This window comes from Thunnus maccoyii, chromosome 6 (genome assembly GCF_910596095.1).
Source record: "Thunnus maccoyii chromosome 6, fThuMac1.1, whole genome shotgun sequence".
Lineage (NCBI taxonomy): Eukaryota > Metazoa > Chordata > Actinopteri > Scombriformes > Scombridae > Thunnus > Thunnus maccoyii.
The window spans coordinates 6,192,378-6,209,793 of NC_056538.1; the positions used below are offsets into that span (position 1 = coordinate 6,192,378).

General features: G+C 43.3%; 1 protein-coding gene and 1 non-coding gene across 7 annotated transcripts in view; both read right to left on the reverse strand.

Moving 5' to 3' along the window:
* Positions 1-515: 515 nt before the first annotated feature.
* The window catches only part of LOC121898492 (eukaryotic translation initiation factor 4 gamma 1-like), a 40,508-nt gene continuing 23,607 nt past the window's right edge, over positions 516-17,416 (reverse strand). For all 6 annotated transcript variants that reach the window (XM_042413616.1, XM_042413619.1, XM_042413618.1 and 3 more), the window contains 24 exons: positions 16,447-16,539; positions 15,764-15,854; positions 13,548-14,549; positions 13,272-13,360; positions 12,842-13,034; positions 11,630-11,763; positions 11,217-11,342; positions 10,687-11,097; positions 9,525-9,671; positions 9,128-9,364; positions 8,897-9,001; positions 7,157-7,450; positions 6,766-6,877; positions 6,559-6,664; positions 6,132-6,370; positions 5,869-5,996; positions 5,323-5,495; positions 4,758-4,883; positions 4,565-4,646; positions 4,163-4,261; positions 3,815-3,949; positions 3,252-3,333; positions 2,884-3,024; positions 516-2,684 (listed from right to left, as the gene is read on the reverse strand). In XM_042413616.1, the coding sequence (XP_042269550.1) occupies positions 2,503-2,684; positions 2,884-3,024; positions 3,252-3,333; positions 3,815-3,949; positions 4,163-4,261; positions 4,565-4,646; positions 4,758-4,883; positions 5,323-5,495; positions 5,869-5,996; positions 6,132-6,370; positions 6,559-6,664; positions 6,766-6,877; positions 7,157-7,450; positions 8,897-9,001; positions 9,128-9,364; positions 9,525-9,671; positions 10,687-11,097; positions 11,217-11,342; positions 11,630-11,763; positions 12,842-13,034; positions 13,272-13,360; positions 13,548-14,549; positions 15,764-15,854; positions 16,447-16,539 (4,527 nt within the window). In that variant the 3' untranslated portion in view covers positions 516-2,502. The remainder of the gene's footprint in view (positions 2,685-2,883; positions 3,025-3,251; positions 3,334-3,814; positions 3,950-4,162; positions 4,262-4,564; positions 4,647-4,757; positions 4,884-5,322; positions 5,496-5,868; positions 5,997-6,131; positions 6,371-6,558; positions 6,665-6,765; positions 6,878-7,156; positions 7,451-8,896; positions 9,002-9,127; positions 9,365-9,524; positions 9,672-10,686; positions 11,098-11,216; positions 11,343-11,629; positions 11,764-12,841; positions 13,035-13,271; positions 13,361-13,547; positions 14,550-15,763; positions 15,855-16,446; positions 16,540-17,416) is intronic.
* Positions 9,747-9,821, reverse strand: LOC121899598. Its single transcript, XR_006096781.1, has one exon. It is a non-coding gene; the product is annotated as a small nucleolar RNA SNORD66 (small nucleolar RNA).

Consider the following 17,416-nt stretch of genomic DNA (forward strand, 5'->3'; position numbering starts at 1 on the left):
TTAGCATGTTAGCATGCTAACATTTGCTAATTGGCGCTAAAGAGAGTACAGCTGAGGCTTATGGGAATGTTATTAAAGAACCAGTGTCTAAGATTTAGGGGGATTTATTGGCAGTCATGGAATATAATATTCATATGTATGTTTCAATTAGTGCATAATCACCTGAAAATAAGGATCATTGTGTTTTCGTTACCTTAAAATGAGCCCTTTATGTCTACATAGAGAGTGGGTCCCTATTCCATGGAGGCCGCCATGTTGCACCGGCATGTTTCTACAGTACCCCAAAATGGACAAAGCAAACACTGGATCAAGAAGGGCCTCTTGTGTTTTTGTGGTTCAAGCTTGGAAGGGGAGGGGAGGTGTATTTGGTTGGTTGCAATCTGCAACCTCAATACTAGATGCCACTAAATCCTAAACAGTGGTCCTTTACGTTTTGCAGGCATTTTGTCAAAAACCAAAGTATTGGACAAATCAAATTTTTTATTAAAAAAAACAAAACAAAAAAACAACTGAGAGCTGAGTAAACTCAATCTGCTGCTGCTGCTGCTTAGAGCCCAATAAAAAGCTAGTAAGAGGACTAAAAGTTCTATTTTTGGTGTTTCTTCCCATCAAATCAAAGAGCCATTGATGCAATGCGAGTAAACATTTGGTGACATTACAAGTATGGTGGCCCAAGATGGCAGCAAGGGGAAGCTTTTGCAAAATCTGACCATCCTTGGAATAGGACTGTGTAGAAAGAGGTCAGAGGCATCCCAAATACAAACACACACACACCAGGAATAGAACTATAGGTTCTACACCAAGGCTTCATGTGTCGATGGAAGCTACCATGCCTTTGGAAAAACAGTAGCATGTACAAAACACAATGAAAACCACAACAGTACATTCTCTGAATGTTTGAGGAACACGAAGAGCAGGATCTACATCCTGTGCTGACAGTTCATGTACAGTAGAGGTGTTGCTGGGTGCAAGTGGCTTTCGAGATCATAGAGGTGAGTTTCACATTGAACGGGATAACTGCCCTCTAAACTGCCGTCACAAAAGCACAAGTATGGGAGTTTTATTTGCAACAATCTTTATTATCTCTTCCAGTTTTGGACGTGAAAAGAGGCATTAATTTCTTTAATTAAATATCTTTTTAATAAAGTAAAGCAAAAAAGTATTTACAAATTTTCAATTAAATTGTAATCAATGACTTGGGTTGGATAATTGCAAGCACCTTCTGCCAGCTGAGGAGAGAAAAATATAAATACAGGGGAAAACTGCCACTTTGCTTCAGAAGTGGGGAAAATTACATGGCATTACATTAGCATTTTTTTTTGAAAAAACAAAACAAAAAAAAACAATTCATCATATATGCACAGAACTCTCCTGAAATGCATTTCCACTCATGGAAGCAGAAAACACTTTAGGATTCGTACTGTTAAACTTTACTTTTTTTAACTTTACTTTTTTAAAAGTCCTTTTTCATTAAAGTGGATTTTTGTTTGTATACCTTTTTTTCAAGTTTCAATAATGATAATGTATCTTTTTAAAAATCCAACAACAGGTTTTGTAGGAGGTTCAGCCATGTGCCCTCACTCATGTTCTCCCTTTCTCAGTCCAGTTTCTTTTTTGAAGCGCAGGAAACAAGTTAAACAGACACATTGTAGGGTAGGTAGGGGGGTGTTGGGGTGGGGCGAGGGGCGTCAGGGAAGCATTGTCACCCCCCCAGCAGCAAAAATGGTCAATGTTCATTGCCCCTCTCCTCAGTGACACCGTCCTCATAAAGTCTGCTTGAAGTCCTTGGGAGTCCACAACCGTTACTTAAACTCATGTCTGAAATGTCCGTTAGATAACTCTCGCCACTTTTCTTTGTAGTTTTCTATTTTATTATAAAACACACACTCCAATCATCCAACACCGGAAAGAAGAGGAAAAAAAGCTAGCCGTCTACATAAGCGTGTCATGTAGATCAAACACCGTACATGTGACATGACAATGTTGCCTTGTCGTGTCAACATGATGAAGGATGAAGTCATCAAAAATATAGATGTGAACAGCCTCTTAAAGTTTTTTTTTTTTAAATCTGTCATTAAGCAAAGTGTCTTGGATAGTGTTGCCGTGGCAAGGGAAAGCCATTTGAAAACAGGAGATAAACCTCAAAAAAATACTGAAGGAAACAGCATTATCTCCCACGGCTTGTAACGCTTCTCAGTATACTCTCTCATATCTATTCTTTCTATTTTATCCTGTATTCTCATTTACTTCAAAAAAGACATTCGGTTGCGCAAGGAAAAACGAGAAATCCAAAACGAAAAAGAAAACAAAAAAATAACATGATCGAACGCTCGATCCATAATACAATCTCTCCCAGTTGAAGAATTTTTTTCTTGCTTTTTTTTCTGTTTATGCAGAAGGATTTTGCTGATTCAGACTCGTCTGAATCATCCACAGAACATTCGCTCTCCCCAAGAATCCTTTCTGAAATGCCACCAGTTCCCACGGCGGTCCCCGGAGGCCCTAGCTGTTGTCGGACTCGTCCTCGGCCTCGCGGAGCCAAGTGAAGAAGGCAGTGACGGACTTGAGGGCCACGCCCTTGCCCTGCTGCTCGGCGGGGTCTTTGCTAGACTCCCACTTGTAGAAGGCCTCCTCTTTGATCACGTCCTCATCGTAAAGCGTGTCAAAGAACATCCGCAGCAGATCTGATGGATGGAAGAAAGACAGGAAATATTCACATCTGTAGTGTGAAGTCACTTTAGACTGACACAGTCTTCTATGCATTATTTTACAGAAAAATAATGCATAGAAGAAAACTGAAATGTAGGACATCTGAGAGTTGTGACTAACATCAAATATCAATGGTAATGAAAGGATAACAGTAGGTTTGTTTTGGCCACTCACTGGCTGGTTGCTCCATCTGCACCATCAGGGCCTGCAGGGCATAGAGAGCCTGCAGCTCCTTCTGCTCATCCTTCAGGTATTTCTGCAGCAGCTTAGCCCTCTGTTTGATCTGCTCACCGTCCACCTTGTAGGGGTTCTCACCTGCAGGGAGGGATTTCAGGAAAACTTCATCCAACAAGACTCTAAAGGCATAGCCAGTGACAGAGCTGATAGGCTAACAGTTATACTGGGCATTATCTGACTTATTTTCATATCTTCCACATTCATACATTTCAGCAAACAGAAAGGGATCAGCAACAATCTGTCACATCTTCATCTGAGTCCACTATTAACAGTCTTTGATGAGGAATGTGCAGGGTGTGACTTACAGATGATTGCTGACTGACAGATGCAGGTCATCAGTGCTCTGACAAACATGTTGGAGGAGGTCTGCTGCTCATCCAGGTTGGCCTGCACAGAGACAAATTTAAGAAAACTGGAGGCTAGAAGAAGAAAAGCTAAATAACAACAAAAAGTGGGAACCTGTAACCTGTAAAAAATGTTTACTGTGAGTCAACCTCATTACATGTTTTATTAAAACCAGCAGCAGTTGTAAACTCTTTTGACCCAGGTGACAAATAAATGTACTGGCTTGAATTTCACAGCCTGTTCTGGATATCTTAAAACTCAAATTACATCACACAGATGTGGACTTTGATAAAAAAAAAAAAACTGTTCTCCTGCATTGTTTTGCTGGCATACTTAGGTCTTACATTTACTTATTACAAAATACCTTTTACTTTTACAGACAAAGCAATTAATATAAAACTTAAAATGAGGTCATTTGGTTCTCGTGACACAGGCAAGACCATAGCCTCACTTTAAGCTGGTAAAGAATGTGAATTGGACCAAATCGTAAACAATCATGGCAGTAAAATAATACAATTCAAACCTCAATCCAGTCAAAGATCCTCTGGTTGTCGGCCTTGTCCTGGATCAGTTTGTCCAGCTGTTTGGTCAGCTCTGCAGAGCTCAGCTCCTTCTTTTTGCTCTTCTCTGACTCATCGCCCAGTGTGAACTCCACATTCTGCTCAACACCATGAAGACAGAAACAGACTTCCTGCTCATCTTTTTCAACACATCCTCATTTTATCTCTAACCACTCAACAAACTTACTTCGTCTGTGTTTAGTCTAACTTTTTTCAGTCAAAACTATACAGTAGCCAGTATAATAGATGATTAACAGTTGTTCAATATATTGGGAATATTGCAGTAAATGAACTGGTGAGTGTCCTCTCACCTTTTCTGTCACAAACTTGTTGACATCTTCATCCTCAAGCAGGAAGTCCTTCCACCGGAGCCCCGCCTCCCTCCACATTGTGCCCGCCTTTTTATGGCTCTAGAGGGGATAGAAACACATTGACAAATCACATTCATCACTGTAACATGCACTGATTCACATTTACTTATTTATTTAGTGTCTCGTGTTAAATAATGCCCAAAGAGGTTTTTTGGTCATGCCAAGAACACTACTGCTTTCTGTATGAAAATGGTTGAATTCAAAGCTATTGATTGGCATAAAACATTAGCTACTGGAACAAAAATATATCAGTTAGCAATTTTAAAGAACCTGTAATGCACCCTAAAATGTAATAAGTTGCAGATCAATGGCATTACTCATGATATCAGACAGTTCACTCACCATTCCTTTGCAGAGTAAAGTGAGGATGTGGACTAGCAGGACTCCGGCTTTGCCCAGAGGGAGCAAAGGCTTTGAAACCTCCCTGTAGAGCAAACAAGTCAACATGGGTTACACATCAAATGAACACATTAAAAAACAATCACAGAGTTAACTTCACTTGCAGATTTCTAAAATGCTGAGGTCTGAGACTGACCTGAACAGGTCTCCCATGGGAATGCCTCCCTCATGGAGCATGGGAGTGATCAGTTCTGCCAGGTACAGCCAGATGTGGGGGATGTCTATTGCCATGTCTTCAGCCACCTCCAGGATTTCCTGAAGCCTGAAGACACACACACACACACAGAGCTTCAACTTTAAAGTTTATTCAAGAATTAAAGAATAAAGAAAATTACTCAGTAGATGTGAAAACTAGGAAACATGGCACCATATGGACACCAGCATATGGAAACTGACTTTTTTGGTTGACCACAGTTATTTATACATTTCTCTATTACAGCAACTGCTTAAAAATCACTTGAGCAGAATCATTAACAAGTTAATACTGAAATCTGCCAGCATCTCCCCTGTGAGATTAAATCATGCTGTTATAAACTTAAAATTAATCAACACTTAAAGCTCTGTAGAGTCTGGTCCAACTACATTTGCTCTTGCCTACATATATTTACTTACTAGGTCTACTCTTAAATTCAAAAACATTTTACATATAACATATTGCTTTGTTACCATGAACTAAATGACCACTGGGGCTCCATACTGACCCTTTATAGTACTGCTGTGTTGGGAGGATGCCGGTCTTAATGAGCTGGTGCAGCAGCAGGCCCATGTGCTCTCTGGCGATGGTGCTGCGCTCCAGCGTCGACTCAAGCCCGTTTCGTACAAACACAAACAGCAGCTGAGTGCTGTTCACCTCCTGCACGCACTGCAGAGCCTCCTGTTGGCAGAGAGACACCCAGACAGTAGTGAGTGTTAGCGTTGCGTGACTCTAATGGCTGTCAGTGTGTGCTGACAGATGTCTCATACTATTTGAATCAGCTCTCTATGAGCTTTAAAATTCAGTGTTGTGTCCTACACAATTCCTTTTCCTTCAAAACTGTCGCAGCAAAAGAGAAAAACACTACAGAGAAAGGGGAGTGTGTGTTTGTACGTTGTTAGATTAAATCTGTAAATATTCCTTAAAGATGTGTTAATATTGACATTGTTGATGACAAGATTGATTTTGTAACATGTGCACCCTGAAGTAATTCCTGTTAGTGTTTGATTAGGATTTAATGAATGACTGTTTGGGAAGGAGTGTCAGTGCAAACCTTCATGTCGTTGATATGGAGGTACTCCTCAATGATGGCTGTGGACTTCTTGTCCAGCTCTTCCTCGGTCAAGGCAGGCTTGGTGGGTGTCTGTGGAGGTGGAGGGGTGGCAACGGTCTCCCGCTTCACTGTTCACACACACACAATACAAGAGCTAAATAAAATACCAATGCTAGAAAACTGGATTTGGGTTAGCTACATTTCAAACAAGCAAGTAAAATATCATTTCCACAGTTTGTTGTGTGTGAGTATGAGTCACCTACCATTCTCTTTGCTCCTGGCTCGCTCTCTGCTGCCTCTGTCTCTGTCGTCCGTCATGCTTGCAACTCTGCGGACTGGATCTGCTGACCCGCGTTGCTCTCTCTCCCGACTCCTCTCCTCCTTCTCCCGGCTGAAGCTGCGCTTGGTGACCTGCAGCCGGTTTCGATCACGGTCGTCCCGTCGGTCGAAGCCACGATCGGAGCGGTCGAAGCGGTCACTGCGTTCTCGACTCGAGCTGTTTCTGTAGAGTGACAGAGGGAGAGCAGAGCCAGGGGAAGCCACGGTGAGCTTCAAACTATTTTCTTGGGTGGACACCGCTCAATACACAACAAAAATGATCAGTAGAAAATGTTTTTTTCTAAGAATGCATTACATGTTAAGATGTACAGCAAAAGAAATGCAGTATTAGAACTTATATCTGCTACTCACCTCTGAGGAACTCTTCTATCTGAGTCCAGTGAAGAGCTCGAAGGCTGCTGCAAGGCTGAGAACCTGTTCAGAGTGCTGGTGGCTGGACGGCCGCCTGACTCTGAGCCTGGGAAGGAAAATACACACATTGCACATGTTGAGTTTCAGCTCTTAGGTGCTAAACTAGATATATATCAAACGTATGCCCAAACAGTCTGGGAAACCTACCAGAATCTGCAGGTTTGGTGCTGGTACCGCCACTGCTACCCTTTCCCCAGCTCCCCCATGTGCCTTTACCTCCTGGAGCGAGCAACTGATTGTTGAAGTCGAGAACAGGGGTCTGAAAAGAAGAGACTGTTGGTTAAAACTAAACAACCGGGTAAAATTACAAACAGGAAACATAAATGGAAGTGTCTTGTGTTCTATTACAGCTTAAGTAATGAAAATGTTTACATGTTGTGATGTGAGAGTAGTTGGTAAAAGTGTGAGAATACAATTATTAGTAATATACAGCTAAATCCTGGCAAAACATGAAACTTGGCGTTAGCAGATATAATGTGTGTAATGATGAACTATGATGTGTACCAGCACCAGATAAAAAGGAGCCTCTCTCTCCTACCTTTGTGATTTTGCTAAGGCGTGATGTGTCAATAGGTCGGTTCTTGGAGATGGGCACTGTATTCCAGCCCTCATCTTGGGGAGGAGCACCACGACCTGGGGTGTGAGGCCCCCCACGACCCCCAGGACCTCCTCCACCACCCATCCTGCCTCCTGGACCGCCACCTGACTCCTTCTTGGAGATGAGGGCTTGCTGCACCTTCATGTGCTCCCTGTGCTCCTCCAGCTCAGCCTCTTTGTGGATCTGGTCAATAGTCTTGGGGCCCTGGTCGCCTCGCCTGGGCACCCAGTTATTCTGGGATGGGGTGGGGGGAGAAATGGTGAGTACAGGGCAATAGGTGCACAGTATGACAAAATAATTCGCTGACGGTTCCACTTTTGGCATATTTTGCCTTCAAAGGCAGTTTATGATTTTGAAATACACATATTTTCTTTGCAAGTAGAGCATAGTATTAGGAGCAAATAACTTCTCTGCCTAAGAAAAAAAGGCGTTAACTTTTAAAACCTAACAAGCAGGTTCTGGAGACAAATTACACCAAGTGAAGTGTTCTCAGGTATTTCTTGTTTTGCCTAACGAAACAAAGCTTGCATAAGAGAGACTAGAATCCACAGTGATTGAGAGATCAACTTTGTAGTGACTCTTTAACTCTGCTCATGTTTGCCTAGAAAGGAAATAGCAAAGGATATGTGTTTAGCTGTTAAATTGGGCCAATTTGCTGACTTGGAGCAGCTGATTTTGGCTTGTAAAAACACTGAAGACAGCAGGTTTTTTAACACTGTGTGGGCGGGACTGGGAGCCTAACTACAGGACTGCAGCATTCCTTCAGAGAAATAAGCCTCAGCACCACTAGAAAGAACTGGCTTTAGCTCTGAAATAAGATGTTGGAACCAAAAAAAAAAGGATAATCACCACAAGACAGACAAATGCTTACACTAGATACTCTTCAATGAACTATTGAAAGACAGCCAAAAGCAGGCTGAATTAACATGCTACTGAGAGAGATGGAGTCGTTGTCTCAGCTTATGGCACAGAGCAGCTCTGTGTTTAGGAGCTGCCCTGCATTAAAGAGCTGAGGAAGACATTTTTTTCTTAGCCCCTTTAAGACTCGCACAGGCCAGGGCTAAAGGACCAGTGTGGGCGTCTCTGGGGCTGCGAGTGGCACCACAAACAGTCTCAGACTACGTCCGACAATAAGGCATGTGGCATGTGAGAACAACTTGCCTCTATACTCATGTTTTAAGGTCAGTTTAGAGAAGTTCTCTGCGCACAGAGGGGGGACCAAAACAAGAGCAAAATGTCAGCTAGTGAGCACAGAAGGCCAACGATGTGTGCTCAATTTAGGCGACTTATTGTAGACGTATTCTGAAACACAGTCACGCACAGAGACTAACATGGACGTTTCCTCTAAGTGCTAAAAGACAAAAAGCACAAATGAGCACCACAAGGGGTATTAAATAACGAGCTAAACATGCCCATGCAAAAGGAATGAAATTATTAAAACCCTGGAGCACTGATATGGTTTTGATCATTTTTACCCAGACATTTTGACAACAAGGCTTGGCAGTGACGGCTGTCCGGTTGCTCCCGTCAACCAGCTTTGGACCGCTGTCAACTATTTCATGTGGTCTGGTTGGCTCTGCTGTAACTCTATTGCAACTGCTTTCCTTGAGTTGTCAGAGAACGCTAAAATTCTCCAAGCCATGTAAAGTAGCAAACTGCATGTTTGCGTATTTGATTTACCCGTCGGAGGTCCAGCACATCCTGCAACATGAAGCGGATCCTGGAGGTGGTCTTCCTCTCCTTTATTATTTTCTCCATCTGATTGAAGTACTGGTCCATACGAGGCTAAAGACAAAAACAGTTTAGTGAGAGTATGTCTCTATGAATCCAAGTCGCTACATTTGCAAGCTGATACACTGAAACTACTAATTTATTAGATTTATGTGTGCATCTGTCACACTGCTGATGTACCTTGGCCTTCTCAAAGTCTAGGTCCTTGCCGATGGTGGACAACAGTCTACACAGGCACTCCAGGGACTCTTCGTCATGGTTTTTAAGCAGCTTTACAATGCAGTCATGCATGATGACCTCTGTGAGCATCTTGAGCTTGAACAGTTCACCGATGAACTTGATATTACCCAGTGAGCGCCTCCTCGCCTTGTCTTTGCACTCTTCTAGCTCCTCATGGAGCCGCTGCTTCTCCTCCTCCTGTCAGGGAAATGACATCACATGTGAAGTGGATGAAGAGGAGAAAATTGAAGAGGTGCCTTCCTCCCAAAATATACCCTCAAACTTCTAACCACACACCAAACCGTCAACATGAATGTTTTTATTCAAAAAAGTACTATCTTATGAGGCAGTACTATACCCCTGCAGCAGCCTCCATCTCTTTCTGCTTCTTCTCGAAGATCTCATCATCGTCCTTGTCCTTCTCAAACTCCTTCTGGCATCGGTTTAGTAGCAGCTTGCGGAAATTCACAGTGACTCCCGGCTTATCTGTGGTTTGGACTTTAAGCTGAAAAGAACAGAGAAAATGTGTATAAGCAAAGAGTTGGAAAAATCAGGGTGCAGGGTTATGTGGTGTAAGTGGCTCCTCAGTTCCTCAATCCCATCACTTAGATCAGTGGCCCAGACACGTGGCACTAAATTAAGGTTATCACTGGAGCCTGTCAGTGGTGTCTGTTTGCTACCCACAGTGACAAGACAGAAAAACCAACACCAACCATTTTATTCCTTCTTTTATCACCTGTCACCATATTGCCCCCAAGTTATCTATTCAAAAAGATTTGAGAGGTGAAGACCTAATCTGAATTATAAATGAACCATAGAAACATGGTTTCTTCATTGAACCATTTTCCCTCATTTATACAGTTTTCTGCTCAATACCTAAGTCTGAATATCTCCATCAAAAACAAAATACAGGCTTAATTTAGAACATTTCAGAACATGACAGTTGTGTTCTTTCAGCAGCCTAAAGCTGTCATTTCCTTCAGTCCATGATGCTGGCAACATATCTGTGATTGGTCTAGATGTAGTACTGTAATCAATCAACTTTATCAAATACCCAGCTTTTATTACCTCGTGGTGAAGGACCCCAGCAGTGATAAGATTGAACACGCTAGTACTGATAATCAATCAGCCATACAAGAGATATAGCTGATTCAATTAGTGGGCATTTCTTGTGACCTAATATGGCTATTATTCATGATGCAGAACTCAAGATGTTAAAACAGACAAACACAGATGATAACCAACCCAAAAAACACTTATTACACAGAGATCATAATTCACATTATTTTTTGAAACACAAACTATGTCAAATGTAAACTTTGGCTCGAGTGCATTTAGTCTCCATAAACCTTAAAATTATTAGTAGTTTAAAACATGATTATGTAGTGAGAAATACAATTTACTTAGTTTGACATTTAACACACTATATCAAAGAAAATCTAAATCCCAACAGCCCAAAGTAAACATTCAGGTTTACTGTATTCTACACATATTCCTAGATTGTGTGTGGCATCACTTACCCCCATAAGGCAGCGGCACATGTTGGCATAGGCCACCGAAAAGTCTGGCTCGGAGATGGCCTTTTCAAAGGTGAGGTCTATGACTCCTTTCAACCTCTCCTCAGTGTCAATAGTCAGTTCCGTAACCTGTTTCATTAGCTGTTGAAACTTTTGGGGGGTCAGTTTGTTGAGGATGCTGCGAACCCGTTTAAACAGCTCCTGGGTCTTCATTTGCTCTGAATCCTCCCCTGACTCCTCTCCTGCGCGGTTGCGAACGACGACTTTCTTCGCTGAAGGCTTCCATGCTTTCTCTGCCTTGTTCAGCTGCACGTCATCACTGAGTGACATGCTGGTGATGATTTTCCTAGGCTCTTTCCTCTGCATCTGCTGAGAGCGACGCGGACCGCCGACACCCATGCCCATACCTGGAGGCTGGGGAGATAGAGACGAGGGAGAATTAGAGGACAGAACGATTTCAGCCAGCATCGGTTAATTCCAGGGCTACGAGGAAGTGTGGAGCGCTGGATCACATTAACAAAATGTTAACTTACTGGTCCTCTGCCTCCTCCTCCCATGCCAGACCTGCCAAGGTTGGCGAAGGAGGGTGTGAAATCAGGGCCACAGTTCATCCCTGGTAGACGACTTGGGTCAAGTTGGCGCAGAGGGGTCTTATTAGCCTGAATGGAGAGATGGATGATCACGAAAAGTAAGTGAAACAAGATCTCAGACTCTTAAAGATGTGATGCTGCCATCATGTCTATCCATGTTTCTAGTGACAAGCTCTTCAATTACATCCCATCACTGTTCCTATGGTAATGAAAAACCTAGCAGAAATAAGTTACTGACTCACAGAATGGCAAACAAGAAGAAAATATTAACAGAGAAATAAAAAAAAAAAGATGTGCGCAATAGAATAGATTCACGACCAAATATATGGTCGTGTCTTAAGGGTGAGTGGCTGCACCTTGTCCAGGACAACATCACTGATGGCTGGTAGACCCTCGGGCTTGTTCATGCTGGCTGAGCTGAACTGGAAACCCAGAAGAAACTCCCTGTCATATTTCTTCTTCTCCTCCATGTTGATTGGCTTCCATTGTTCTGAAACAGGGATAAAAATAAAAATGATCAGAAAATGACGAGAATGTTCTGTTATTGAATACATCTCAAAACACTTTCCCCTCAGTGTCAACTCAGTTAGAATGAAGCAAGAACATGTGTCAAAGAAAGCACTGCTCCTTCCCTACATGGCTGAGGAGTACTGCAGACTGGAGGAGAGTAAGGCCTCAGACCAAATCCGGCAATGTAGCAGCCATCCCATTCATTTGAATGGGGGCAGTGTGTTTATGCTGCAGGAGTGGGAACCGCATAGGGCTCAGCAAAAAACTGCAGCGGCCATCCGGCAAAAAAAGTTGAACCTGACTCAACTTTTGCCGGAGCGCAACTCAACGTCATGCTGCGTTGGCCAGTCACATACATCCAAGCGCACATTCCTGGTAGATTACTTTGTGAACGCTGTGTGCAACTGTGTACCTCAAGATCACTGGGAACAAAGTTGTAAAATCTTGTCTGTTAGTTTTATAAACTGCTTTGCAGTGTTTCAGTCCTTAAATGCATTAATCTGTAACTCAAACTCGACTTCCTGGATTGTATTTCATTGTCTCACTGGTACCTAAAACAACACACCCCCACCACCGCAGACCCCAGCGCTAGTACAGTACTTGGTATGATTGCAGCCTTATGATCCTGGGTCAGTATGTCTGTAGATAAATCAAAATGTCCACCAGGTGGCAGATACCAGGCTGAAAAATGAATGAAAAAAATGGACAGATGAATAAATTCAGAAAGAGCTGCTGAAATTATTAACTCTTTGCTTTCATTTTGAGGGCAGGAGGTACCGTTCAGTTCTGTTTCTGCTGTTTGATTTTTTCAAAGTGTCACCTGTCAGATCATCCTGTGGCGTACTGTTCAAATATTACGTCTTGCAATTACATTACTCTCGTTTTCCACTGAACAGACCCACAATCATGCAAAATGCCTCTCCCTGATTTTCAGTCACGCAAACCAACCTCGTCACCTTGACATATCGCCAGCTCATGAATGTGAGAGAGATAAGGTCATTGTTCAAACTGAATTGCCAGTGTAAGGCACTGAAAGGTATCAAGGTTCAGAGACCCACCCTCTTTGTATTGGTACTTCTTGTCGGTGGCTGTCGGCGAGTGAGGATCTGGCTGGATGTTCTCGGCATCCAGCTTGTCTTCCTTGTCCTCCCAGGTCAGGTCTGCCTCCTCTGGGGCAGGAGGGGAAGCAGCAGGGGGCTGGGTCTCTGGTGCTGGGGCCGGTTCAGGTTCTGGTGGAGCCACTACCTGCTCCTGGAGGAAAATATGGGTAAAAATATCAGTAACACTGATGTCTCTTATCTCACTGGACTGTGATGATGAATGGTTGGTTCATATCACACTGAGTTAAGGAGTTTCTGTCCTTGCCAGTGTCACAGCATGTAGCAACCGCAGACTCATTAAAACAGGTAGGATGGCATGGAAATGAATGAATACATACATTAATGCACACACACACACACACACACACACACACACACACACACACACCTCTTTAAAGGCATCCAGAAGGTCTCCCACTGCCTCCTTTTTGTTCAGTTCCTTCATCTTCCTCTTTTTCTTTGGCACTGACACAGCAGCTACAGGGAAGAAGACAAACACAGTCAGCCACAGATAAATCCAAAAATATCTGACAAAAGAGTCTTGACAAAGTCGACGATGGAGACTTTAATTCTAAACCATAAGACATGATGCAAGGTTTATCACAACTTGCAGGAATTCAGGAGGAAACAAATCAAATACGTATATGAGTGGTAAGTGACTGACCTTGCATAGTAGTTTCTACAAGGGCAGGGGCGACCGTCTGGGGAGGAGGGGTGTCCTCCCTCTCCTCTGCTACAGGAGCAGGAGGAGTGGGCACTGTTTCTGGAGCGCTCTCAGCTATGGAAACCGCCTCTGCTGGAGATGGCGTCTCTTCCTTGGCGTCGGATTGGGGCACTGGGGTATCTTCCTTGACGTCCAGGTCGACTGGAGGAACTGTCTCTTGGACCTCGGGCTGGGGAGGTGCTGCCTGGACGACTGGTTCTGCGGGAACCTCCTGGACAACAGGTGCGGATGCAGACTGGTCAACAGGTGCAGGTGTGGCTTGGATGTCCGGTGTAGGCGCTGCCTGAGTGATGGCTGTGGAGGTCTGTGTAACATCAGGCTCAGCTATGGGGCTATCATCACGTTCTGTCGTGCTGACAGCGGGGGCCTCTGGGTCTTGCGGGGCTGGGAGCGGCAGGCCGTTGGGGAGGCGGAGCTCCTCGGGCTGTGCAATGGGAGACTCCAGAGGGGCCTCCAGGTGGCCGGGTGGCAACATGACCGACAACCTTTCTGGCTCCCCCTCCGCCACACCGTTAGAGGTGGAGGAAGGAGCGAGGGGTGTGTCCAAAGAGGCAGCTGCCTCCTCTGCTTTACTCTCCTCCTCTTTTACCTCCTCCTCCTTTGCCTCTGTGGCTTTCTTGTCTGTTTTGTCCTGTGCAGCAGAGGTGGGGACAGGGTCGGGGAGGGGTGCAGGGTAGGCAGGCACCTCAGGCGCTGATTGGGGAGGTGGAGTGGATTCCCTGGGAGGTGAGGGAGAATCCATCACGTCTGCAACAGCAGCGCTGGGTGCAAGGGTGGAAATAGTGTTGGGAGGGGTGTCCTCTGATTCTGCTTGTGATAGTAGAGGGGGTGCAGGGGGTTTAGTGTTCGTGTCAGAGGAGGAAGCCTCTGTGGGGATGGGGTCACCCTTAGTGAGTTCAGGGGTCTTTGACAGAGGAGGAGGCGAAGGTTTCCCTCTGTCATCTAAAGGGTCAAAAGTTAGAAAAGAAATTTTATTAAGATTGCTGACAATTCACTTATAGACCTGGAATCACATTCACAATACATCTAAGAGAGCTGTAGCTTCAAAAAAGCTGATTTAGGAGAAATAAAATATTATTTCTGTGTCAGACCAAACGTTTAAACCCCCAAATAGGAGTTAAATATTAACCGATTATCAGTTTTCTGATGTGCGTCCCAGCCCTCTCCTACATTCCCTTGCCACATACCTAATTCAAGACATCCACTTCCTGAAAAAAAAGCTGGAACTGAATCAGCTTTGATCACATTGCATCGGATAAACCATGAACAGTTAAAGTGGTTACTGAGGGCCATAAGTTTTGTGACACTGAGCTTTAAACCACAGTAAACAGCATTAAATGTGAGAGTATTTTGAGTAGAACTTCTTATGCAGTGATATTACCTGTGGATATAACCATAAGCTACACCAAACAACTTGGTTTTGTTGCTGCTGTATTACCTTTCATCAGCACATGTGGTTGATGGAAGCTACAATATACTTGATATTGTCCATGTTTAACTCATGACTCCCCTATTGTCCAGAGGCTGCTGTGTGATATCACTTGGTTAGAGTATCTGTACCTGCAGGCTGTGATTCATAATACCTTTATAATCACATTATCTAATTATTACAGCATATAAACTCATGAAACATGGGCTTGTTTTATTAATTAGATTTGTTCCCTTGTTGACCAATTACCGCAGCAAGTAAGCTATAAATTCATGAAACATCACACATAGCAACAGGATCATCCCCACCCATCCTCTTAACAGTGAATTAAGAGAGGAATCCATTAGCTGGGAATATATTAGCATCAAAATAAGAAGCTTTGAGAATACTGCTCATGTAGTTGGATTTAAGACTTATGAAAAGCCAAAATTAGTATTAATATGTAAATGAGCTAACATATTTATTCTATATCAATCCAGATATGCAGCACAAAAGAACCTTTCAATACCTTTAATATGAAAACTGCATTATTTGTCTCTGTACGGGTATCTGTACACCAATAAAAAAGAAAAACTTTACTTGCAAGTAAGTCATTTCTTCTCCCAATTGCCTTGACTTTTGTATTCAGTACATTTCATGCTTATCAGCATAGTAGCTTAGTCAGTGCAGCCAAAGGAGGTGCCCTGGCTGAGACTGCGCTTATATCTTTGTGTGATGTGGCGCTCACCTGGTCTAACCAGTGCTGGTGTGGCTGCAGCTGTGACACTCTCACCGTTGGCCTGAGCCACTGCTGTACTTTCTGATCCAGATATGGCTGTCTGTTGGAAGACATACACACACAAAAAATGAGGTATGACCTTAATAGTGAGGACAACACTCTTTTCAGCCATGAGGTTTTCCACGTTAGCGTCTAGTCGATAAACTCAGCCACCTGTCAGAACTCCAAGAGCGAATCGTATATCAGTTTGATTTTGACAGGTTGTAGTGCGACACATGAGATCCAGCAGCCTATAGGATTCCCCATGAATTATTAATATGGACAGCACAGGCGTATAAATTCTTTTAAACATATATGTAAGTGTTGTAATGAAGTAAGCAGACATCTAGACTTTAGAAACTACAAGAAAGAAAGACTTGATGCAAACAAGTACTGAACACATCTTGGTGAACCACTAAACCTAATTAACTGCATTTTTGGGTGTCTAAACTGAATTTTATGAGTGTTGGTAAATCACAGATGTTCACTCCATTTGCACTTACCTAATCACAGTTCTGCAAGTTCTATATTTTTTGCAAGCAATGTAACTAGACTTTGAAATGGCTGTCTAAACTGTGAGTGTAACAGTAAAGTGTGTTAGCATGGCTGCTGTCTTAGCAGTGTTGGCATGGGATCGTATCATGATAGCTCACCTGTGGTGGGGTTGGGGTAGAGCCACTACGGCCCCCTGACATAATCTCCTCTGTAATGTCTCGACCTCCTTGGTTTGGGTCTCTTATTCTGATCTGTGGAGGGAAGGGAGGAGATCAGCTGTCATGTAAAGAAGTACGTAGAGGAAGTGAGGACAGAAAGGACAGAGAAAATAATCTTCGTGTGATAGAAAAACTTGTAGGATAAAATAAAACAGGTTGAAGAAGAGGAAGGAGAAAGGTTAATGTTCCAGGGTGAGGACAGCTGTATTGAAGAGAAAAGTTGCCTTCCCATGATGCAACACCTACAGTCGTCAGCCCTTTCTGCATCCTCCCCTCTCGCTACGACTCGCTAGCTGCCTCTCATTCAATGAAAGCTACATTTCTCACATTCTGAACACGGAGGCACACCAAATCCAAACACTAACTGCCATGCAAATTCCTACGCCGCACAACTGAACGTGTTTCAGCCTCTCAGTCACCAGTAAATCCGTCTGACTGACTGTGAATCAAGTTAACCAGCTTTAAACCAAATTGTCAACCGAATTCCACGGCTGGCTTAGGTTGTTGTGAAAATGCCTGACACTCATGCAGGCAAAGCACAATCAGACTTGACAACAGATAACTTTCCTGTGTACACACATAACACTGCTCTGCTGCTGTAAAGAAGGGAGAAAACAAGAGTGAAAATCTGATCACTCATTCACAAGGAGTGCCCCATACATTGCAAACACGTGTTTTCTATTCAGCACTCTTTTTTTTTTTCTCTCACTCATACTCTTATATACTTACAGTAGGAAGCTAGAGCTGTCATGAAACTGGTACAAACCAGAATGCTGCTAAATAAAGTGACGCACACAGTCACTGGACTTGGATTAAACTGTAAAAGTTCACACAGAGCTCATACAACGCTGTTGCTTCTCTGTCTACTTTTGACTTTAAGAACAATATTTGCTTGCAGCTACTGAACTTT